General features: G+C 38.8%; 1 protein-coding gene across 1 annotated transcript in view; it reads right to left on the bottom strand.

The window, feature by feature from the left end:
* Nucleotides 1–26,265, bottom strand: part of CNTNAP2 (contactin associated protein 2) — a 1,031,909-nt gene that overhangs the window by 95,966 nt on the left and 909,678 nt on the right. The window contains exon 16 of the mRNA XM_010398652.4: nt 14,792–14,962. Within this exon, the coding sequence (XP_010396954.1) occupies nt 14,792–14,962 (171 nt within the window). The remainder of the gene's footprint in view (nt 1–14,791; nt 14,963–26,265) is intronic.

Raw genomic sequence — 26,265 nt, 5'->3', positions numbered from 1 at the left:
CTCATCACCATTGGTCTGGTATTTAAAGGGTGGCTACAAAGAAGATGGAGCCATCCTTTTTATAGGAAGTGACATGGAAAAGATGAAGGGTCATGGGTACAAGTTACTCTTGGGGACAGACAAGAGGAAAAGTTTTCACAATGAGAATTATCAGCTACTGGGATATTCTCTCCAGGGAAGTGGTAGGTTCCTCTACACTGGACACTTTTAAGATTCAGCTGGACAGGGTGCTAGGACATCTTGTCTAGACTGTGCTTTTGTTAAGAAAGGTTGTACCAAATGATCCTTGAGGGCCCTTCTAACTTGGTATTCTATGATTCTGTGATTCAATGATTCTGCGACTGCATTGTCTGTAGGATTCCATGTTTCTTTGGCCCTTTCAAGGCTTTCTGGTAGATAAGCTTTAGCTAAACACAAGTTCTGAGCATCAGCTGCAGGGGAAGCAGCAAACACTTCTATGTCCTTTGCTATGCAGAAGGTCAGGTTAAACAAGCTGAGAGACATTTCTGGCATTCAAGATCTGTGACCAGCTAGATCACCCATTTTCCTTGAACTCTTTGTGTTTCAAGTATCTTTTTTCTCCCCTGTTTTCTAGTTTGATCTTTGTTGATGAATTTCAGGCTAGGATCTCTAGTTATCATGAGGCTGCCAGCAAAGAAAGAGGTGTTAACAGATGGGTGGGTACTCCCAAGATGCTAAGCAGCAGGTGGATGTTCTCAAGACACATAAACTGTGAAAAAAAAGTAAGAGGGATTACAACCCTCCCCCCAACCACCTCTCTAAGGTATGCCCATCTCTCTGTTTCTCTCCTTCTCCCCCATTATACTTTCTTTGAAACACATAGTTTCATGTCCTCCCTCGTACTTTGTTTCTCTTACCTCCCCTAATGTATTTTTATACTCTTCAAATGGGACTGACTGATGTTTTAGTTGACTTACATCAAAGGAAGGAGTATCTAACTTCTTTAGAATCCTTTTGAAATCCCATTCTTAGAACATAAATGCCATCTTACATCTGGAATCAGAGTTCACTCACTTGGCTGTAAAATAGGTTACAACAATAACCTATAAACTGTAAACTGAATCTGCCAGACAGATATTTGTTCTGAGAAAACAACAGCTTGAAAATATTATATTTCTGTAAGGGCAACATCTGCCAAACTTCTTGGACAGTTTGTAAATACACCTCTGACAAAGGGCTCGCTGTCTGAACCTGTAGACAGAATTCAGTGAAATGCTTGAAAATGAAAGAAAACTTAATCAAAAGAGAGATATGATAGATATTTCTAGAGCTAGTGGTCTATATATCTTTATATGAATTCTATCACCATGGTCAAGATCAGGCCTGACATATGTAGTTATTGGAATCCTTCCCACTGCCTTTAATAGACTCTGGATAGAAAAGAAGCCATTCTAGGATTTGAAAGTAACTATCTTGTCCACCTTTCCCACTTAGATATCTGAGTTTAAAGATAGTTTTACAAAGTCATCTCTAAACTACCTTCCCTGGTGCCCTCATTTGCACAGGGCTGAGAGAGGCCATGCCAATGCTGACATGGAAACAGCATTGGTAGGTTGTTCCTGGCTGCAGAAAATAGGTGGAAAGGGGTACAGATGCTATGCTGAAGTGCCATATTGGAATAGAGGATCTGCTTTAAGGAGGCCACTTCTCAAAGGACGTGACTTAAAATTAAAGCTACAAAAGCAACATAACAGAGAAATTGTTGATCCAGGTTGCCTGACTGCAATACAGGAATTACTGTGTAGCTTGGCTGTCTGTTAATAATCAGGTAGTTGTCAAAAATCATGACTGTATTTACAATAATTGGACTAAGCATCTGGATGGTTTCATCATTTATCTAATTCCCAAATGAAAAGTCCATTTGAACTAATGAGCAGAAGCTTCATTCATTTGACCAAATGACAGTGCATATCCATGCCCAAGACTTCAGTGATCCCTGAGCTAAGTGCCAAATGAACCAGCTCTGGAAGCTGCACAGCTGCATCAGCATGATGCTGTGCCAACAGTAATTAGTTCTAATGAGAGACTATACTGCCCCTAGGATCAAACCCAGCATAGCTGAGTGCTGATTTATGTGGATGTGCTATATCTTAGAAATAGCTCAGGTATCTCTCTAACATCGGGACTCATTGTACAGACTAGACACACTCTACATTTGCCTGTGGGTTACAAGTAAAATAAAGAAAAATCATGAAAATTTACACTCTTTTGAATCTTATGCAGTCATTCATGTAAGTGTTGAGAAGGAAAAATGGATGAGTAAAGCTATTGCTTTGGTTTACCAATTTTTAAGACCCACTTCTCACAGTAAATCCATCCACAAGATAAAATACAAGTGAGGCTCAGTGTGTCTCTGAAACTTAGAACAAGCTGATATTCTGTAGAGAATGACCAATCCATCTGGGTCTGATGCAAACGCAGCGGAAACAAGGACAGGAAACCTGGGAAGAGTACAGACATGAAATACAGCTGCGTAGGGAGGGGTGAGGAAGGCCAAGGTGAAACTGAACCTCACCCTGGCAAGGGATGCAAAGACTAACAGGAAGGGCTTCCACAGGTCTGTAAATCAGAAAAGGAAGGTCAAAGAAGGTGCACCCATCCCCGATGAACACTGGTGGAAGCCTGGTAACAATGGATGAGAAGGCTGAGGTACTCAACATCTATTTTGCTTAAGTCTTCAATGACAACCTTTCTTCCCACACCTCTTGAGTGGATGGACAGCAGGATGTGGACTGGGGGAGAAAAGTGCTTCCCACTGTAAGCAGAGATCAGGTTCATGACCATCTGAGGAACATGAATGTGCATAAGTCTATGGGACCCAATGAGATGTTCTCCCAGAGTCCTGAGAGAATTGGCTGATGATTAGTCAGGCACAATTTTCTCTTGGTGAAGCTGTGTTGGCTGTCTCTAATCACCTCCCTGTCATGCATATGCCTTGACATAGCTTCCAGGAGGATCTGTTCTGTGATCTTACCAGGCAGAGAGTTAAGGCTGACCAGTAGCTTCCCGGGTTCTCTTTACCTTTTTCCAGTAATTGGGGACTTTGCCTGAGTGTCATGATATTTAAAATATCACAGAGCACAGTTTGGCAACTACAGTAGCAAATTCCCTCAGGACCATGGGATGCATCTTGTCAATCCCATGGCTCTACGTTTGTTCAGGTTCCTCAGGTGATCTTGAAGCTGAGTTGGGTTGCAACGAGAGCAACTTTTTCCCCCAGTCCCCACCCAGATGTTCAGGATCTGAGATGTGTGGGAGGAGAGATTACCATATGTATTGGTAAAATAATACTTCCCTGCAAAATAAAGGAAGCACACTGACTCTTATTGGCATTACCATTCTGATGATATAACTGTAAAGTTAGTTTTAAATCTTAGTGATTCCAGACATTCTGTAACAGAATTACTGATTTCTCTCAGTGTAATTCTTGCTGCCTGGAGGAAATATTTTAAAACACATTTTACCTTCAGTCATAGGAAGTCTAGAAACATGTATAGAAAGGAGAAAGGAAATTAACTTCTAAATGAAAGGTAAAGGAATGAAAACATGTATAGATGAATGGCTTTAACCATTAAAGGTTTGGAAGAAATTATAACACAATATTTAGAAGTGATACAAATAGTAATCCAAGTGTGCTTTTTCCCCAAAGACTAAAGAAACTAATTTATGGCGAATAGAATTTATTCAATTCCTGTGCAATTTCATTAGGAATACATAACTCTTCAGAATGTCTGAAGTTTCTTATGACCTTTTCAGTTTGTTTTTATCTTGAAATTTTCAAAGCATCCTGCACACAAAAAAAATTGTATCAGAATGAAAAATAAGGGAAAAGGCTTTGTTGAATTCAGGAAAGAGCACCCCCTAAAGCGTCTATCCTCATATTTTTGATCCTCATTTTCTCCACCATTTGGTCTGCAGCCTGAAGGCACTTGATTCAGTCTCTGCTGTGTGCAGTATCTACATCTGGCAGCTGTAAACTTGCAGTGACGTTTCTTTGAGAATGGACAGGGAATTAGATCTACTGAGAAATGTTGACCTGATTCAGCAAGAGCTGTTGTTTTCTTATGCATATGACTATGTTGTTACATTGTAAGACAAGATTGCACACAAATAAATTGTTTTGCTGTATATTTAAAAGCGGTGAAATTTAATGCATTATTGTCCTTCTTCCATCATGATACTTTAATATCTTCTTTTTGTAAGATTTACTACTGGACCAGTAATTTCAACAACTGGACAGACAATAAGTCTAAATTCTAGTTTCAGTTTACAGGAGCAAAGCATCTTTGGATTAATGGGAATTAAACATGTTAAAATAATTCTTTCATCATTTCATTTTATGACTGTTCAAACATATTTTCCTATATCTGTCTGTCTGGCTCAATGACTTGCTGTTCTTTTGTTCTTTCATTGCCTGTGTTGGAATAGACTCTCTCTACTGTAATAACCTTTGCCTACTGTATCCATGCTGAGCCTTGAAATTCATTATCCTCACCTGAGGTTTTAATCTTAAATATTCAATATATACCAGTTGACTCAGAAGTACTGTACTACACTGCACCCAGGCTACCTGAAACTGCCCAAAAACTCTCCAGGTGCAAGGTATTAAAAAAAAAATGGTCCTGGCTTCTCTCCGTTGTAGACAGACAGCAGTTCCCCTTCTACTGGCACACAAGCACTTATACAACTTGCAATATTTGGAAACGCATAGCTTTACTGGAGCTCATTATGAAGGGAAACCAGAACTCAGTACAGTACCTTTCTCATAATGAGTAAATATCTGTGTAAGGACAAAGATAAGGAGGGATTTGATTTTGGTAATAACTAAGTTATTTTATCTCACTTTCAAATAATCTCGACTGCCAAAGAACCAATCAAACACAAATACCAGTCTTCCTACACAGTAGATTTGATTGCTTTGGGGGACAAAAAAAATTGCATTAAATGAAAGTATCAAATTTTCTCATGAAAGCTCATGGAAAGGCCAAATATGCCCTAAGAAGATAATTATTTATTATCACTATTTACTAATTACTTCAGTTATGCTAATTGCACTGCAGCTGTCTTGTAGATAAGCACTTGGAAGAAACTCCCATACTTTTATGGTTGTATTTTAGTTGATGCAGCAATTTTCAGCCATGGGCAGTAAGAACAAAAAAATACTTCATAACTGGGGAACCAAACCAAAGATGTGTGAAAGAACTTGTTTAAAGTCAAACATTAAATGGTTAGAGCAGGACTTGAAAAAATACCCACTTGCTTTAATTTTAAGGCAATAAATACAATTTCAGATCAGTGTTACCTCTCATCCAGCCAGCTCTCTTACAATAACTACTTAGCTGCCTGGAAAGAAGGAAGGAACAGGAACAGTGACTCATTGAAGGTCTGTTGATTCATCTCATGAGAGTTACTAATGCTTAAAAAAAATACAGCAGCAATATCTCCTGGTCTATTTTGTGACAGATGATTCACACAAAGGGAACCGTAGTCAGTGCACTGAGTGGAAAAGGGGAGGAGATGTGTGTTCTCCTGTCTGTAGTGGGTTATAATATACTTCATTATATCCTTTTAACTGCAGCACTTTACCATGAAACTGAATTGGTCCTATGCACCAGAAGGCAGCACAACAAGGGGGAAGCAGAGACATCAGAGCAGAGCTCTCCCATGCAGCATATAAAGGGTTTTGTGTAACTGGTAGTTATTTTTGTTGGATGAAAGGCAATATAAAAGCAGGTGGTAATGTTTATGACATCAGATTTTGTCTGAGCATGGTAAAGCATCAGAGAGGTTTTTGGAGAGGAGAGAGTGGCTTATTTTACTGTGAAAAATAGCTATGAATTTAGCACAGTTCTGAAGCTGCTGAGCAATGTGTCTAAGTGCTTACAAATAGACACAACGATATCAACAGCCCTCTTGAATATGTCACATTTGAATGTAATAAAAATCAGTCAAAATTGTAAACTGTGCATCATTATAAAAGTGGTAAGAGCCTGGTGCAGGTTTGAAAACTAGAGATCCGGTCTGTCACTCTTCTGTGATGTGCTTTTATGAAAGCACATTCCCTGAGTCCTTTTCTTCTTCTTCTGTGGTGCTTTCCTTATTCTGTAATTTGTTTATTAGCTGTAGGTTCTGCTGTGGACTGTGGCAAAGACTTGTAAAGGTGTTTAGGTGCCTGGGTGGCAGCTACTGAAAAACTTTTGCATCAGAGCAGGGGCTCATGATGATATGAATTTATTGATTTTTCTGCCTGGCTGTATAAGGTTTTTCATTTGTAGTGCCTCTTTTATAAGCAATTTTTCATGGCTATTTATTTCTCTGTGGCTGTCCAGGGTCACCATCAGGGTAAGGACTTTGTTGCACTATGCACTTTACTACCACAATAAAACAGGGCCATCCAAAAATATGACTCAATTTTAGTTTTAGTGTAGTAATTCTGTATATGAAAAGGGTGTGTGTGAGGGGGGAGGGTGGATGGACCCAGCTAACCGTGTCCCAGCTGACTCAAACTTTTATCAAAAGTTTGAGTCAAAGATTTTCTGCTCTGGAATATATCCTTGTAATAATTTATAGTTGCCAAAATCCAGGGTAGATTTCCCAAGATGGGAGAAGATATCTTTGGTATTGTTTGCTTTTTATCCTGCAGCAGGAAAAAGTATCTACTAAAAATGCAAACCAGAAGTATCATGAAGTTGTACAAAAATATGTTCTCAGAATTCATGGTAATTAGAGGTAGAAAACTTGATGCAGTATGTGAATGAGGGACCTCCTGCTTTAGCCACCTTTTGTGAACAATTCTGCTTGAGTATGCATGAGTCTCAGGAAGTGTAAAGCCAACAGGAGACCTGTTGCTGTTTCCTGCTGTAGCAGTGGAAAACATAAAAGGGCGAGTGAGAGGATTTATGTATTTATAAAGCATTTGTTTCTAAGATTTCATACTAGTAGAGAGCTGTTTGCAGTGATTTGAGACAAAAAGCTCTATTTCAAAAACAAAGTCAAGACATTTAGATAAAGAGGATGTAAAAAGTCTAAATTATGCAAGATAGTGTTATGGCAGCCTTGTGATAGTAACTGCGTTCATGCTCTTAAAAAATAGATTACAGTTTTATTAACTTTTAAACAAAATTTTACATGAAGTTTTTCTTTCCTTTTACAACATAAGAAATTATATGTGTGCAAAGTTTCTAAACAAAAAGTTGTGAGCAGAAATATTCATTTTTCTTGTCCTCAGAACAACTGTAGTTAGGCAAGATAGAAAGAAAGAGCCCAAACTTAACATGATTTGAAAATGAATTAATTTCCATCATGATTTAAACTGATTTTTTTTTAAACTACCATTTGAACCATAATGAAATTCTGCAAAGTGTTAGGAAAATCTGTGGCCAAAACTCTATATGAATATTTAGCATCCACCTACAAACACCTAGGGAGAAAATAATTATATTTACTTGAATCAGTCTGTTGACATAATTCAAATTAATCATCTGCATAAATATTTTAAGCACCATGGATACAATTTTATTATTATTAAAAACACCTCCACTTTCATTAAATCTAATCGTCTAGTCACAGAAAATCTTTTTCTACCTTAAAACTGAATTGCCTTGGTAAAACCAATAAAGACTAATTTAGAATTTCAATTGACTGAACAATTGCCAGCACTTTATCTAAGAAGTTCAATTTAAAGAAAAAAAGTAGTTTTCAGAGTACCAAGATTCTGTTTATTCACTAACAAGAATGATTCTCAAAAGTATCTAAATAATTTAGGACCAGAGGACCCATTGGATTCAGGCCACATAGCCTCGGGAAACAATGAAGCTTGGTTGGACCCTTTCAGATTTCCTCACGCACGGCATTTCAATTTATGGCATGATGTTGATATTTTGGATTAAAGAGAAGCATGACAGTGACAAAAAGTCAGGTCGTCGTGTGTGTCCTCCCCCTCCCCTCCTTTCTGATGGGCAAAGAGGTTTGTCCTGAGAACACCAGGTCGAAATTGCAGGAGGAACTGTCTGGATGCTCTCATAATCTATATATTCTTGAGATGCGGAAGCTGAGATATTTGTGTTTGGCTTTGGTACACATCAGCCTGCATAAGGGTATAAAATGATGAGAGTTTTTTGGTGACTTTTTAGTTCAAACTGCATGAAATTACAAAGAATATGTAAACTAATGGAATTACCATAACTTTAGTGACCTAGTGACCAGATTTTACCCTGCAGTCGATCAAGATAAGACTGCAAGTAAAATCAGCAAGTGAAATAGAGATCATTAGACTAATAGACATCAACAGACTAATGTGAGGCAGAACACAAACAATATGAAAGCATATAATGGATTTACCAAAGTCAACACAATGGATATCCTTCTTTGATCAAAAAGACCCTCTGGTTTTTGGAAGAAGAGAATTGTTACAGATTTAGCATATTTGATTTTCTTCCAAAAAGAGCAGACATGGAAAACAGAATTGCAGAGGTTGTTGATGAGATGGATGAAGTATTGGTCATCAGAAAATTAGAGGACCTCTAATTTGGTTTGGGTCAAGTAACATTTAGTATTATGATGAATACCTTTGCACAAGAAGTCAGTATATGTCTATTTTTTTTTTTTTTGCCAGTAACACAAAGTTGGAGAGGTCAGAAAATAATACATAACAAACAGTATCCCAGTATAATCAGGCAAAAATTCCTAGGACAAGTGGGCAGCGTAAGAATTAATGTCATTGTAGAGGGCACTGGTAAACCATTATCAGAATTAATGTGGATAGTTTTGATTACCTGTGTTTAAGAAAGAAGAATTCTAGGTGCAGTGAGTAGGCAGAACCTTATTAGCATAACCAGAGAACAGAACAAGAGGAAATATCTTATGAGAAGAGATTATGTGAGTTTGTCTTGCTTAATATAGCAATTAAAAGCTGAGAGAAGATATGATTGCACCATAAATATACAAGGGGAGAGTAAATACTAGGAGGTGAAAACAATTAGTTCAGCCAAAGAACAATACTGAAACAAGAATGCATGGCTATAAAGAAAAGATGCAAATCGAACTGTTAAGAATTAGAAGACATCTGAAAAACAGAGAGGTGAGTCTGAAACAGTTGTCCAGCTGGCAAAGATTCAAACTATTTTCAGTGGAGAGTTGCATAAATTTAGGGAGCTAGACACAAGTTATGCATTGTGGTTGTCTGAGACTGTGAGGATCTAAATTCAAGGACCCAGGAGGTTTGTTTCTGTCATATGCCTATAACATCTGGCAATTTTGTGTAGCATAGTAGATGTTTACTTTCTGCAGAAAAATGATTAGCACACATGAAGAAGGTAACAAAGCCTCTGCAGTGTCAGCATGTAACAGGAAGTAGACTGGAAATAAGGACAAAGACCTGAGATGAACTACTGGGTGGTAGTGCCAGCAATGGTTTGCCATGTGCTCCATGTTTTTAGTGCAAAAGCAAAGTCAGCTATGCTCTTTGAATGCCAACCAGTTCCCACCTTGAACTTTGTGTGAGCTGTAACTGATTTATAAGACACTGCACATAAAATGACTTTTAAAGTGGCATTTATGGCAATGAGAGAGGCGTCCAATCACCCTTGAAAGGAGAGGGGTAATGCTGAGGGGATGCACTGTGTAGTGAAAGGTCATGAATGCCATACTGACATTGAAGGAGACCAAAGTAAAGCAACCTGTAACTATAATCTGACGGAGTCCAAGCCAGTTACAGAAGAGTTACTGATGGCGTTCATTTCCCCACAGCCCCGTGCCTAAGATTTTCTACTGGTCAGTTTGAGCCCGTTCCCCAGCTGGAATGTTTATTTGCTGCCTTTGGCTTGCTCTCACACGTGACAGGCTGGGCACCCATCCCCATCTGCTAATTTGGAACTGAGGTAGAAAATTTGGGACAGAGGTGGAACTGGTCTTCTCAGATGAGTCATCAATTGCTGTGTTGAATATCAGGCATTTCTTCATCACCTGCCTCATCTGAAACAGAATCTTGTCTTTCAAAGAATGGTGCTTGCAGTTCTTCAGACCAGGTTTTCTTTTTGTTTGTTTGAAGCCTTCATATTGTCCTGGAGTAGGAAGAGAATTTGCAAGCACTGCTGTAAAAACCTTTGGGTCATAAATTTCCCTGAAGAAATGGAATGTTTCTCCATTTAATTTAATAACTTCTTGTGGGCCTCTGAGATGAAGAGATTCCTCAGTGTCCTATGCATTCTTTGACATGTGGCTAATGCTACATGCTTTCCTAGGGCAGTGTTTTACAGAAAAGTGACCTTCTTCTAGGAAAACAAAATAACAACTCAATTAAAAAGAAAAATGAAGGCCACACCAGTTTCCCTACTGAGGTGAAAAACCAAGCAGTGGAAAACGTAAGCTGCATTTACTTTAACATGTGGGACTTTGAGCATCATGTGGAAAACTCATTCATATGGTAGAATTGCATTTTAGGATGCCTCTGGAGAAAGACGTGATGGTATTATTAAAATTTGTAAGAAAATATATAAATCAGTCATGGTAGAGCATTCAGTATGGAGGAATGAATGCTGTCTGGGCAGAAGCAAGCAGCCATGGGAATCATGGTCCCTAGTCTGTCACTGTTTCTTGTCTGATTCTAGAGGAGTTACTTATGTCTCAACCAACTAGTGTAGAAACAGCTGAGCACCAGAAGCAGCACGGGACTTTCTACATGCAAGTGTCAGGTGTTAGAGTGCTGTGAGTATCCTCTGTCCACAGAGCAAGTATGCCCATCCTGAAGCCATGCCACTGCTCTCATTAGCAAGCTACTCCATATGACCCCTTTCACAGCTGCCAAGTTCAGTGATCACTCCTTGGGGAGACTTTTAGGGCACTTTTAGGGGTTATCAGCCAAGTAACATCCCTGAATGCAGTGGTTATAAATGTTCCTAGCATTTTACAAAAAATAATAAGAAAGATCTTTCCTCTCTTACATGTTAATGCCAGGATCAAACACAAGCTGACCTTTATCTCTAAGCCTCATTTTTTTTTTTCTGTTGCTAAAGTGACTTGCTATTTACTTACTTCAGAACAGTAATAGTGAGACACAATTCATTAGGGTCTGTGACTTGCTTGGAGGTGCTGGGTGAGAGGAGCTACAGAAGTGAGCAGAATGTCTTTTTCATTAGAATTATTTGACAGTGTCATTGAGAGAGTTTTCTGGAAACAGTGATGATACATGCTTCTTCCCAAATTACCACAAATATGCCCCTTCAAAATTTGCTTTCAGGAATACATCTTTTCCAAAACTTGTGATATCTCTCAAACAGAAAATTCAAATGTGATCTATTTGACAAACATCTCAGGTATGAAGTAGCTTCATTTTCATAGTCATAACTCTAAAGTCCTCAAGTCCATATTTCATAGATGTACAAAACTATGTAGGAAAGCTCTAAAAGAGAAAGCATCCTCTCTTTCTCACTCTAAAAACCAGTTTTAATTTTAAAAACATCTGGAAATTTTGACCAGATATGAATGGTTTCTGGAAGCCCTGCCTTACAGAAAAATTAATACCTTATTCAACTACCACCTTTCTAAGCAATCCTAGCCATTGTCAGCTGACTAGCCAGCTATGAAAATAGATTTACTGGTGTATGTAAAAATTGAGGCTTCGGGTAATTCTACATCTCTGTCAGCTGCTCCATGAATGGTGACAAGTACAAGCCTGCCAGAGGAGTTGCTTGATAAATGGAATAGCTAATGACTTCAGCCACATTCATAGTAGCATTTTATCCCTGTTTTTTTCTTGACAGACTTCCTTGTCAGCTGTTTGGAAAAGCTGTTCCTGAAATCAGAGAAACACGGTCTTCCCTTCCTTCCTGTATCCCCCCTCTCCTCAGAGATGGCAATCTGGGGCTTTGCTGAAGGCACATGAAGTTACTCTTCAAAATACTGCAAATGTCACCTCTTTTTCATATGAATCCGGAGAGTTAGAAAATCTGGGCAATTAGACCCCAAGACAATATAAGACTTAAGAATTATTAGACTCAAAGACAGCATGCCAGTAAAATAATTTAATGAGTGTTCCTAGTAACAACTTTTGTGTTCAGAATAAAACATGCAAACTCCTTTCTAAAGACTTGAAGCTAAGAATTTTAATAGACTGAATGATTTGCTTCCCTAATGCGCTCACCAAGTGCAGCAAGCTGATTAAAACACTGGATACTGTAGAACCTTTCAGTTCCTGGTCTCTAGAGCTAAGCTTGTACATCATTAACCATATGTTATAGGTACACACAGGTATTTTACACATAAGGGAAAAAGGATATAGAATTTGTACTTGCAGGACACTGATTTTAGCATTTTCCTTTTGGAACGGTAAAAAGCAAAGAAATCAAGAAGAGGCTTTGTAGGAAGTCATCCTTCTCCAACGAGAACTGTATGTGTATGAGAAGGCAATGAACAGACAAAAACAATCCACTGGATGAAGTGCAATAGCTTTCAATAAATATGTGGTGATGGTCATTGTGTAAAAAACCTTAAACACAAAATAGCTGTTCTATTAGAGAATGTGATGGGCTAGCTAAAAAGCAGCTTGCCATAGGAAAGCTTCTTCAGTTTGGAGATAATTCTGTAATTACCTTACTGACTTAAATTTATGTTCCTATTAAGAAACGAATTCACATATTAATTTTACAGGACTTCTGTAAAGGGGAAACAGACTTTTAAGAAGCAGCAGGGTCAACTGTAGAGCCATGTAAGGTACCTCTGAAATTCTGAAACTTAACTTTTCATTTAAATGAATTCCAGAAAACTGTAAGTGCAGACTAGAACAAAACACCCCTAAAAAATATGTAAAACAAACATTCATTAATAAATGTGTAATTCAGAAGAGACGGTGAGTTTCCCTTTGTTACTAATCCCACAGTGTTCAAAGCTTTTTCAGCTGTGACCTGTAGAACACTTAAGTCATAGAAAGGCCTTCTCCCGGGGCTCTGAAAATTTCAAGCAATAGTTTTCAGAGAGAACGGCTAGAGTGAATGCAGTGATATTGAATGATCTGCTTTGTACTTTTTAGTTCTTACAGTTGTTTTACGTCTTTTCTTCCGGATGATATTTCAACTTCTTCCATCAAGAATTTATAATCTAAAGTTTAGATTCAGGGACATGAGGCAGAGGTTGAATTTATGCATATGCCAGGTCGCAGAAAAGTCAGCGGATCTCAAGCATAGGTTTAAAATTAAAGTCCTGTTTAATGGTACTCTGAGAACACTGCCACTTTCTTGAACTCATACATCTATTCAGAGAGCCACTGCAGCGTGATTATTATTTCCCATGAACCAAGTTAAAAATAACTTTTTTGCTGTCAAGTCACCTTTATACACTGATATTGTCACTTTTTAGCTAAGTGAACAACAGCATGGTTGGTCTGATTGCAGTGGCTGAGAACACCTTCCATAAAGTAGAAGAGCAAGAAGCTCTGAAGATGCCCACCTCAGCTGACTGTAAGTACTACTTAAGTTCAAAGGGAAATTAGAAGTAGCTGCCACTTTACTATTAAAAGGCTTTGCCCCTTGGTAAAGCAAGTAAGACTATTCCCTGTGACTCAATAGGAGCTATTTTGATTTGCACAAATTGCAGATTAGAGAAATTGGATTAAGCAACATGAACTATATTTGTTGTAGAAAGAAAGAAAAAAAGGCACCCAAATGGAACTTGGCATTTTATTTTCCTGGAGGGAAAAATTTAAATGCATTTTAAAGGAGCCTCTTGATGGTTCCTAAATTTCTACATTCTGATTTTTGTGTTTAAACTTTGGAAAGTGTTGAAAATGGCTGTTTGTTTAAAAATTAGATGTCTGTACGTCTAATCTGCATAAAAAATAGATTACTTAGGGCCCATAAGCCAATTGCTTCACTTTCAACATTAATGACTCACTGACTTTTGTGCATCAACATTTAGAGCTGGGTCCTTGGCATCCATGGGTAGCTGCTGCAGCAAAAGGAAGCCCACATGCTTTTCCCAGTGCCCCAGAGCTGGAGAGCAGGGAGGCTGTAATGTGTTGCTAGAGGCTGTAATAACAGCCACACATCTCACAGAGGGCCTCTCGCTGCTCCCGTTCATGGCAGGGTCAAGGGAGAACAAAGGAGGCATAAAACATGTTTCCCACTAATTCAACTGCTTCAATTCCACTAAGCAGATTTCAGGTGCTGCTGAGGATTTCAGCACCTTCTTTGGAAAGTTTGCCCCTGGGCCATTAAAAATGGTTTAAATAATAAAATTGACTTGCCTCTTGGTATCATTATACCCTCTTTCTCAGATCAGCGATTTTATTAACGGATAATGCTGATAAAGATTTATTTTTATGGGATTTTTTATGGCTTTTAAATATCATATGCAAGTTTTCAGCTCTTTGGCTCCTTGCAGTGCTGATTAGGATGGTCTCTTTTTTTTCTTTCTTCCCCCTGTTTCCAAAGCAACCATGAAGTAAAATAGAAAAACACACAGAGCTGAAGACATAAATTTTTAAGAAATAATTCTGACATGCAATTTTGAAACCCCTTTTCAGGTCAGTGTCATTTTTGTAATTGATGTTACCAGTTCTATTTTTCTTTGTATTTTCCCCTCAATAAACAATCCAAATATACTTCAAGCACTCCTCTCACAAAAGGCAATTTGAAAATATGTCAAGCAGCTTGATTTGGGAGTTTTTCCAGGATTTAGAGAGCTTACACATTTTACTGATTGGTACACATTTTTTTAAACCTACTCAACATAAACCCAATTCAGGTGCCAAGAATAGTAATAGGAAGCGTATACTTACATTTCAACTCCAGTTTGATGAAGTCAGTGTTCCCCAGATTCTCAAGAAACACCCCATCTGTGGCCGACGTTTTGAAGTAGAAAGAGATGTCTGCACTGGTTTCCCCTTGGAAGGTGGAGAAGTGGAGGTAAGATGATGAAGTAACGAAAGAAGCTGCGTTCCAGTAATTCCCTGCAGAGGATAGAACAGGAAAGACATGTTTCAGTGCTCCCCTGAGGCTGTTGGAAAAGGTGAAGATTTTAATGTCCATATATGCTACAGTGCTGTCTATGCTGAAGAAAGAACCCCAAGAATCAAGCAAGGACCTTGACGCTTGCTACCTAATTTTTTGTTTTTCTGGGCATGGTGTTCAGATTTCAGAAAATAGAGCATGTTAATGGTAAATTTATTCCCAAGCTCTGAATTTATCATATCCAGTCATACTCAAATGTGTTGTTATTATATGTTTAGTATAGTAACACTGAACTAATGTGAGATCAGAGACGGGCAAAACACTAATTTGGTGACTGCCTCAGTTCAGGCACGTGTTTTGCTTTCATATTTTGCTTCACGTGTGGCTTACCTATCTTCAAAATTATTCTACACAGCTACACCCCCTCCTTCTGAAAATGTAGCCATGTCTATTAGAAGTCTATTAATATATATCACAGGAAAAATCCAGTAAATGAAGCTAAGCAATACAGACGCAATTAACATATGCACCTAATAGTCCCCTAGTACTTTCCCCCTGGAGAAATATAATAATTAATAACATCCATGAACTATTACTGTACTTTAGCTACAATGACAGTCAAATTCAGTGCAAGGTAGCATTACCATGCAAAAATAAGTCATAAGATAAAAGAGCAGGTAAGATTCTCTTAATAAGAAGATCATAAGATTCATAAGAGAAGGCTTTGGGGTGACCTAATTGCTGCCTTCCAGTACCTGAAGAGGTACAAGAAAGGTGAAAAGGGACTTCTTATAAGGGCACTCAGTAACAGGACAAGGAGGAATGGCTTCAAACTGATAGTAGGTTTAGATTAGATATTAGAAAGAAATTCTTTACTGTGAGGGTGGTGAGGCACTGGAACAGGTTGCCCAGAGAAGCCACGTATGCCCCATCCCTGGAAGTGTTCAAGGACAGGCTGAATGGGGTTCTGAGCAACCTGGTCTAGTGGAAGGTGTCCCTGTCCACAGCAGGGATGTTGGAACTAGATGGTCTTTAAGGTCTCTTCCAACCCAGGCCATGCTATAATGATTCTATGACGAAGATATAGGTGATACAGTAAGCCAATGAGAGACTGAAACAGCTCATTCTAGTTTCATCACAATGCTTATGTATCCAATTTCAGAAATTTGTTAGAATATCACTCATTATGTCACCACATCTGAGTCCTTCATACTCCAGCTAATAAACACAATAATAAACTACTTTCCATTTCAGTCAAAAGTCCCAGATGTTGGTTATCCATTGTTTGATTACTAAAGTAGGTGATAAGGTTATTATTTGTCTGGTTAGCACTGGATGAGTATGAATGAGGATGGCTGAAGCTTCAGAAGCTCAGTTATGCTTATATATTACACTACTGGCCCACACCCACATCAGATGTTTTATTATTTGTGTAATTATTAATTTCTATTAAAATTTAAATTGAACATCTTTCCGTATAAATACATGCATACTCTTGCTTTCCATAGTACCATTCCATACCCTCCATTTAATTCTGCCTCTCTCAAGGATGCAGAGTATTTGGAAAAAGAAGCCACTTTCCATTTACTTCAATGCATCCCAGGAGGAAAGTTGTAATTGAGATTTTGTGTGTGTATATGTATAAACACATGTAAACAGTGAAAATGGGAAGAAATGGGCATTGATAAAACAGATATGGGTTTGTAAATTAACCAGTTAGGCTAGATCAGATCGCTTTCAACATGTATTACTGTTTACCCTACTTATACAAACCAGTAATTTCCAGGTTGAATGTTACTAAAGATTTCTATAGAAATGTCAATAATATCTTCATATCATAAACCTGCCTGGGCAAGAAATACCTGCTCATTATTTGCAAGGTTGTTCTCGAAAACATACCTAGTGCTAAAGCAGCACAGATAAAAAAGGTCTCAAATTTTATTTTCATTCATGGTCTCAGGTCTCTTTATCTCTCACTTTTGAAAGAGCTCCCTCAAATATTAGGGCTGCTTATAGTCTAGATGCATGAGTGCTTTGTCAATAATCTCTTAATACAGGGTCCAGATGGACTTTGTATATGCTTTTCTACTTGCAGATGTACCTGGATATCTCCATTTTCTTTTCCTGGGAGCTACAGATATGCTAGCTGCTGGCAGACCCTCAAAAAAGATTTTATTCCACGTGCTGAATAAACTCACATGACACAAGTGGGACTCAGACGAAAAGTCAGGAATACATTAATACAATCTCTGTTCAGGAGCTAATTTAGCTGCCCTGAATAACCTTGTAGAAATGCTTGCATGTCTTTGTAACTTAAATTAGTATTTTAGATCTCTTGCTTTACATTCCCTGAATATTACCAAATTTATTAGCTTAAAAAATGAAGAACACGTGACTAGTAAAATTGCTGTGAGTGTGAGAGCTACAAAATTCAAGTACTATTGCAGACAAATCTCTCTTCAGTGAGAAAGGCTTCCCAGCCACTTCGCTTCACCAAATGAGACCAATACAGTATATTATTATGATTAATATTGCAATAAAGTAAATAAGAGTAGGAGCTGCTATATGAAACAGCTATACATTTTTCAGTATTATATTTTTATCCTTTTAATTATCTTGAAAACCTGAAACCATGAAATGCAATTTGACATAGACTTGGTCTGCAATGCTGGGACACTCTGAGTTAAATCCTTAACTGTGAGAGCGCATAACCAAAGTGCTGGTTTGGTTTTACAGGGAAGTAATTTTCAGCTGTATGTGACCAGTCAGACATTTCAGAGTTTTTAGTATTGGTGTTGTTTGTGGGTTTATCCAGCAGAGTCCAGCCCCAAGGCTAAGACTTCAAACCTTTACAGCATGCTTGCAAGAAGGACTGCTGCTACTGGGTGTGACTGCAGGGTCAGACAGGCAGGTGGGTTTAGATGGAACCTTCATCACCTTTTTATTGAAACAAAATGAAGCTATTTTTATTTAGAGCTACATCCATCCTGCTGAAGAGGTCCATCTCAAAGGATTTTACATTTAATTCAAAATGGTATGATTTGACTTTGCAGAAATCCTTGGCTGCAAATGTTATTGGTGAGAGGATAAATACAAACAATGCAGAGAGAATGGGAGAATCTGCACCTTGAGAGACACATTTTCAAAGACTATTCATGAGAAATTCCTATAAAGATAAAATCATGTTTTTGCACTCTAGTATACATTCATCCCAAAGCACTTTCAGGGGAAAAAGACTTTTTATTAAGAGTACAATAGAAATGCTTTGCTCAACATAAATAATGATATTTATCATAAAATGATATCTTTTGATATCATTGAAAGGGGGTCCCTAAGGAAATACTGTATAAAAATCCACTTTACACACATTATTACAGTTTCTTGCTAGGAACTTTTATCAGTCACTATGCCTCAAAATTTCTTTGGTACATTGTCACAATTCTTTCCTCAAGCGGTTTGAACGTATTGATCCTACAGGCATTTTTCTCCCACTCTAGGCTGACAAGCTGTAGATGGAGAAAACTGGGACTGGAACTTAAAACACAGAGTGGAGGTATTGCAGGAGGAATATCAGACTAAGAGAAGGTAGGAAAGGGATTTTATTTAGAACGAACTCTATAAATGGTAAGTTTTTAGTTTATAAAAATACCAGAGTCTAAGCAGGATTTTTATTGTATTATCTGAAATACATTATAATTTTACTTTCTTCTATGTAATCTCAGCTCTAATTCTGTAATGAAGGCCATGTTTTAAACTTGCTTAGTTTTTAAATTTGATTTAAACCAATTAAACAGGTACAGAGCATGCTGCTGTCGTGGAAGCACAAATACAAATCAATCAAGGCACCAGACAAGCCTTTTAAGTTGTTTGCAACTCAAGATAAATGTGGAGATCCCCAAGACATGGCTGTGTTTCTCATAAAATTGCATGTTTCTTGGTGATGGCCTTAGGACACAGGGCACACGCAGGCAGGCAAGGGAATTGCTGACCACAGCACCAGAGGAAACTGTCCTGGATGTTTGCCTGGATCCAAGCAGGAATCAGAGCCATAGTTGAGAGAGCTGCTTCAGTGCACCAAGTAACACTGTAATTCTGTTTTCAATTTGTGTCAAGGTTGCTCACAGCTCTGCTTCTCTGCTCTGAAAATTAAAATCCAGCTGGTTAAGGTCCTGCAAAACACTCTTACTGCTTTCTCATTAGTTTTCCTAACCCTGAGTTACAGTGTTCTTTGTAAATTATATGGTACAAAGTGTCTCTTCTACTGGTCCATAAAGATTCAGCCTCTGACAGAAGGCTGCGCTATAATTAGAAAGGTATAATTTTAACAAGAACAGGGATAGTCTGTAGCCACAAGAAACCACCCCTACCGCAAAAAATAATGAGAAGGGACATCTGAAATCTCAGATAAAAAGCTGAACTAAGACTTGAAGATTTTTCCCATGAAGTCCCACCTCAGAGAGAAGGAAGGAGACCCATAATACTGACAGGGACAAACACACATTGTCCTGAGTTATGCAACATGGACAGATATCTTTTAATGTCTGGCAGCTCTGTAACTTGAAAACAGAGTCACTGGCCTTATAGTAATCAGCCTTTCAGCTTCTTCCTTGCAATATTTTTGTTCAGAGCTCCCTTGCTGGCTCCCATCAATATCTTCTTTCTTAGCATGATTGAAATTCATGCTTTAACACCATCAATTTCACTTTTACATTTAAACCCCATTGAAATGGATAATGGCAATACCAGAACTGTAAAAGACATCAGTGCTTTTAGCCCTGCTAGGCAATCGCACTAGAGAATGAATGCTGCAGTGTCAGGCAGCTCTTATGTATTACAGTAGACCAAAAACCTCCAGGGCCCTCATCTGCAGCAAAACAGATTTTCTATCAAAACCATTATGTGAATAAAATGTAAGAATAGTTTTCTATTTCAGAGAAGATGGATGTGTGAATGGAAAACTGTTCTGGCACAAAGTAATGGATTGAGATTATCCATACAATTATGCTCAACAAATCAAGTTGGTGGGGCTTTTTTCCTTTCTTCTTTTTCCATTCTGAGAGAGGAACATATGCATGCATACAGAGCAGTTTGGGTATCAGTACAGCAACAATCACACCTTTGACTCAAGTCTTCAGATCCATTCAGAGTGGAACTGGCTGTAATGAAAACCAAATTTGCTGTTGGACTTTCTATTTGAAAAGTCAAAGAAAATTGGCAGTGTTTCTTGCACTGAGTTGTACTTTATTGTGAAAGATGTAACCATGACCTCAAAGCAGGGCAGGCACTTTTCTGTCATCAGTGCTAATGTTAGCGGAGCTGAGATCACAGCTTCAGCCTGAGCAGGAGGGAGGGGGGCATTGGGGACAGGAGAGCAAGGATGCCAAGTCGTCAGCATTCTCTCCTTTGCTGGGAGGACTACAGTGCCAGTGGCTTCCTCCTGACTGAAAGATCTGCTTGGTGTAATTTTTCATTGTCCTATCATGCTTTTAAACCTTTGTTTTTCTCTGGTGTGCAACTCCATGCCACATCTACTATATGTTTTATTATACTACTTTTACTATATTTCATGCGCATATAATTTACTATATATCGTAATTTTTGCATATCTTTGATTATTTTGGTACCCCTAGAATCAGTTTTGACTAGCTCCAGTCCTGAATTTATTTGCTTGTTGGTGAGTTGTTTAGAGCTCTGGGGTCCCCTGTATCAGTCAGTGTCTTGTATCCTCCCATGCCCGTATCCCTCTGCCCAGAATCCCATGTTCCCCGCTTTCAGGACTGCTGAACAACTGCCAGTTGTGCATTTCTCTGCACAGCACCATTATTGTTATTGGTCCTGCACTTGGGCCACAACAACCCCATGCATTGCTGCAGGCTGGGGGAATGCAGCTGGAAAGCTGCTCAGGAGAAAGGGATTGGGGGTGCTGGTTGACAGATGGATGGATATGAGCCAGCAGTGCTCCTGGGTGGCCTGCATCTTCGCCTGCATCTTGGCCTGCATCAAGAATAGTGCGGCCAGTAGGAGCAGGGAAGAGATTGTCTCGCTGTACTCAGCACTGGGGAGGTTGCACCTCAAGTACTGTGTCCATCTCTATGTCACTCACTTCAAAAAGGACATTGAGGCGCTGGAGCACATCTAAAGAGGGCAATGAAAGTGGGGAAGGGTCTAGAAAACGTGTCTTATGAAGAGCCACTGCAGGAAGTGGGGTTGTTTAGCCTGGAGAAAAGGAGGGTCAGGTGCCTGAAAGGAGTTGTAGTGGAGTAGGGGTCAGCCTCTTCTGCCATGTCTCAGGTAAAAGAGGGAGAGGAAATGGCATTAAGTTTTGCCAGGGGAGATTACGATTGACTCTTACAGAAGGTGTCTGGATGTGGCACTTGGGGATATGATTTAGGCGATTTAAGCAATTATGGTGGTGCTCGGTTGACAGTTGGACTAGGTGGTCTTGAAGGCCTCTTCCAACCATGATGATTCTGTGATTATGTTAGTTATCAATACCTCATTCCACGTAAAGTAACTACTTTTTACTAATATCTGTATAAAATGGGACTGTACCATAAGAAGATAAGCAAAAGTAAAATGAACTAGGCATGGTACTCCTGCCATTAAAAAAAAAAGGTGTTTCATCTAAACAAAGTTTGAGGCAGGGCTCAAAATAGTCCAAGCCTGACAAGTCTGTGGCCTTGCATACTCCCTACAATACCCAAAGACTAACTAGAGATAGCAATAGTGTATTTCTTGGGCTACGGGTTAACAATTTATCAACTTCACAGCAGAATATCACTTGAAAAGAAGCATGGAATTTGCTACTTTATTTAAAAATAAGATGGTAGTGTCCTGATTTACTCAATCCAAACCTGAATCAAGAAAAGTAAACTAGAAGGAGTTGCTACACATGCTGTTGCCTTAATAGCAGAAAAGTCTTTTGACAACACGCAGGAAAAATAATCCCCAAGTGAACAGATGGAGAGTGTATTAGCACTGTATAACAGCAAACTGACTTACCCCCTTTCAGGCTAAATAAAAATATAGGCTAGATTTCAATTTCCAAGCTAAAACTAGCTGTGTATCTTTCAACAAAGTAACAAATGGCTCAAAGTCCAGAACAAAACCTGCTGAGAATATCAATACATATAGAGATGAGCTCAGAGTTAACAAAACAGAAAAGTTAGCTCTGCAGTGGTTACTGTCGCATTAAAGACAATTCAGATTTTGAAGGATAAATTCTAGGTTGTAGATTTATTTTTTTTACATTGACTTTTTATACCTTGACTTTTTTTCTGCACTGACCATCTAGTCCAACTGCCTGACCACTTTAGAGCTGATCAAAAGTTAAAGCATGGCTTTAAGAACATTGTCCTTAAACACTCTCTTAAACACTGACAGGCACAGGGCATCAACCAGCTCTCCAGGAAGCCAGTTCCAGGGTTTGACCACCTTCCCAGTAAAGAAATGTCCCCATGTCAAATATGAACCTTCCCTGATGGATGCAGCTTTTGGCCATTCCCATGGGTCCTAGCACTGGTTACCAGGCAGAAGAGCTCACCACCTCCCTCTGCACTTCCCCTCCCCAGGAAGATGTAGGAAACAGTGAGGTCGCCCCTTGGCCTGCTTCTCTTCAAACTACACAAACCCAGTGCCCTCAGCCACTACCCAGAGGACATTCCTGCCAGCCCCTTCCCCAGCTTTGGTGCCTTCCTCAGAACACATTCAAGAACCTTCACATCCCTCTTCAATGGCAGGATCCAAAACTTCACACGGTATTTGAGACCAACAATGCTGGATACAGCTGCCAGGGCACACACTGCTGACTCCTGTTGAACCAGCACCCCCAGAACCCTCTCTGCCGGGCTGCTCTCCAGGCACTTCACTCCCAGTTTTGTGCCTGACGTTGCTACATGGTGCAGAATCTGGCATTTTGACTTATTAAATTTCATCCCATTAATCAAAGCCTAATGATCCATTCTCTCAGATTTCTCTGCAAGGGCTCTTGTCCCTCAAGAGAGTCAACAGCACCTCCCAGTTTGGTTTAATCAGCAAACTTGCTGATGGTGCATTCAACTACTGCATCCAGATTGTTGATAAATATATAACCCTTTCAATTTCTATACTACACCTGAAACTCAAAGTAATTCGTAATTCTGTGAGGCTTCTCTTCTGGAAGTTCATTGCATGCACCTTCTCTGAAAGTGAGATCCTGAAAAAGGTTAACTGTTTACTCATTTGGGTGGTGACCTTCCACTGATGCCCTTGCCTCCTCCGGTTATGGGAAGGTTGTTCGGTCTTCACTTATAGACCTTTGCCACCTCTCCTTCTGCATGCCTGCCACTGCTATGACAATAGTTGACCTCATTACAGAACTTAGCATATTTTCATATGAGCCCAAGGTCTAAAGCCCCAAACTCATTTATGCATAACAAGATCCTGAGGAGAAGGTGAGTGTATTTAAAGAATTACAAATGCAGGCAAGCCTTAAATTACTTATTTAGAAATTAAAGAGTTTCATCCCTATTTGGAATAAACTTGAGTATTCTGGTCGGCAATGAAGGACATAAAACAACTTACATTAACATTGCAGTAAGATGGATAGCAGTTTATCAGCTGCCATTATAAATTATCTGTTTTCATAAAGATTCTCAAGTGACATAACACTTACAAGACACTGATCAATGGATATAAACACAGATGCTAAAGTTTGCTTTACTCTGCCAGTCACTATATTTGCTGAGTGAGGGAAAAGTGCAATCACATTTATCAGTGAAATGTTGGAGTCAATAAAACAGATTCAGTGATGCAGAAAAGTTTCCAGCACCTGCTGTGTTTCCTGAAATCATCTTTGGAAGACCATTTTTCAAAACTCTTGTCTCCTGGTCACAATGCCTAATCACGATACATACCCTGTCACTGCTGGCATCATTACTTTCATCCATCTAAAGAGTGAAAGGTCCTGATCTGGCTTGGTTTACAACCTGGAGCTGTGTAATGTGCTGATGGAGCTCTAATGATGCATGTAAACTGGTGTCCTTTCAGGGGAATTTTGTTAAACAATAAGTGACCTGTAAACATGAGCTTGATCACCACTGTGCCACAGTCAAGGCAGTATGTAGGAACCCTGCCATGATGCCCGAATGGTAAACATTAAATACAGGAGCTTGCTGCTGTCCACAAACCATGTTACTGTGAGGATCTGATTCTCTATTGTCTTGTACATTTTGGTGGGTGTTTGTAGCTGTGCAAAACAATTGTAAAGCTTTCCATTCCCATCTGGTAATGCTACGTAACCACTGTATGCTCAGCATGTGTCTGTGGAACACGGAAGGCAAAGACACAAGGACAATAATGAAAAAAACAATGAACTTTTAAAAGAATTCAGTTCCCCTGTGGTACTAAATCTATTCCCTCTGCTGTGGAGGTGAACTGCAGGAAATTGTAGCTCTTTGCTCCCTAGATCCTTGGCTTAGTATGTGGACAATGAGATGCAGCTCTAGAGTTCTGTAGAGTCAGAGCCATTGCATTGGCCCAACACCATGTGGACAACATGATCCAATATCCGTTTCTTCTTCTGCCATTGCCATTTGCTCTTCCTGGCACGATGTTTTAAAAGAAGCATATGCTGGGTACCTTCACACAGCTCTTCCCCTCTACATTTTCTCATTTTGTCTGCTTAGAGAGACATTTCTCTTCCTATTTGTGGCTCTAAAATCACTTGTCTTTGGCTATGGATCTAGACTCAGTGTCCTGGATCTTTGGTCACCTCATGTGTGTTCTCCTAGACGAGCTCCACGTTCACAATGGAAAATGTTCTTCAGAATTAAAATGTAAGATGCAATTTCATTTCGATGTAGTACATTAAATGTTCTTCATGCCATTGATTCCAGAATTACCTGTTATTCACAGAGATCATGAAATTATTTTGCTTGATCTGCTACTACTGGATGGATTTCAGAGACTTCTGAACTAAAGCTGAGAATATTTAACTCACAAGATATGACTAGGTCCTGTGTTGAATCATAGTCTTCTGAACTTTGATGAAACTTAGAGCTAAAACAATTTGCTTGAAGTATTATTTAATTCAGCAGGTGCATTAAAACAAAGTTATGCTGTTCTACTGCTTATTTGTAGAACTATACTTTCAATGACTCCTTTGTTCATGTCCCAATTCCCAGTTTCACAGAACTTAATAATTACTTCAGATATACGTCAAACCTACAGTTGAGTAAAACTATCTTCATTCTTATGGTGCCACTCCAGTTTTATGTCACTGTAACATCATTCTAAGTCCAACTTCCCATAATATATTTTTTTCGGCAGGGAGTTTTTATGGATCATTGCTACTTATGCTCAATTGTCAGCATTTGCAAAGAATTTGAATTATAGAGATGAATATCCTGTTCTGAATTCAAATAGCTAAAAGCTCAACATCCCCGTGGCCTCCCGGTCCTACACTTCTCTAGGAACTGAGAAGAACCACTGGAGTCCATGTTATGGTACCATTCCACCCCAGACGCTGGTGCTTTGGCTAGAACATCTGATCTATTGTGTGCTGTGGCCCTGGAAATGCTGCTTGATATGCCTGTGTTGATATAGACTTTCCCCCTTCTGTCTTTGAAAAAAAAGTCTTTGAAAAGTAATTTTACAGTTCATTTCTATATCATCTATGGCAGAGAAACTTTTCACATGACTGCATTTGAGCATTTATTCCATTCCCTGCCTGTTCCTTATCTTTAAAATAACTCATTAAGACTATCACTATGCCCAAATATCTTCCTGTGATCTTACTATCTCAGCAGGGTTCTAAATCCAAGAATACAAAGAAAGAATACCTAAAAAATTTAAATTTAAAAATAAAAGTTTTTTAGCCTTAACATTACCAATAGAGCCGCTGTTAATATTGTGATCAGAGAGTGCAGTTACCTGGGCAAAGGTGGGATCCCTGTAGAAAGGTGAATTTACTGTAGGACATACAGCTCTCCCTCTTCTAACAGGCATTGGCTACTCACACTTCAAATTCCATACAGGTGATGCAAGCAAATATATGTAGTGTAATAGCAAAGCCAAACCAGAACACTAATGAAAACTTTTTAGACTAAATAGGTTGTCATATGGAGAGAGAAGAGATCTATTGAACTCCTGTTAGTGAACTTCTCTTAGTGGTAATGGCACTGAGACCAAGAATCTTAAATCTATATATATGTTAAAATGTCTTTATTTGAATTTAATGACTATTAAACCAATCAGAGTTTACAGATATATGAGAAAAACTTATACCTTGCATGTCCCAATAAAAAAATACCGGCTTTACCAT

Source organism: Corvus cornix, chromosome 2, assembly GCF_000738735.6.
Source record: "Corvus cornix cornix isolate S_Up_H32 chromosome 2, ASM73873v5, whole genome shotgun sequence".
Lineage (NCBI taxonomy): Eukaryota > Metazoa > Chordata > Aves > Passeriformes > Corvidae > Corvus > Corvus cornix.
Note: the sequence above shows the minus strand (reverse complement) of the source record. Positions and strands in the feature narration are given on the sequence as shown.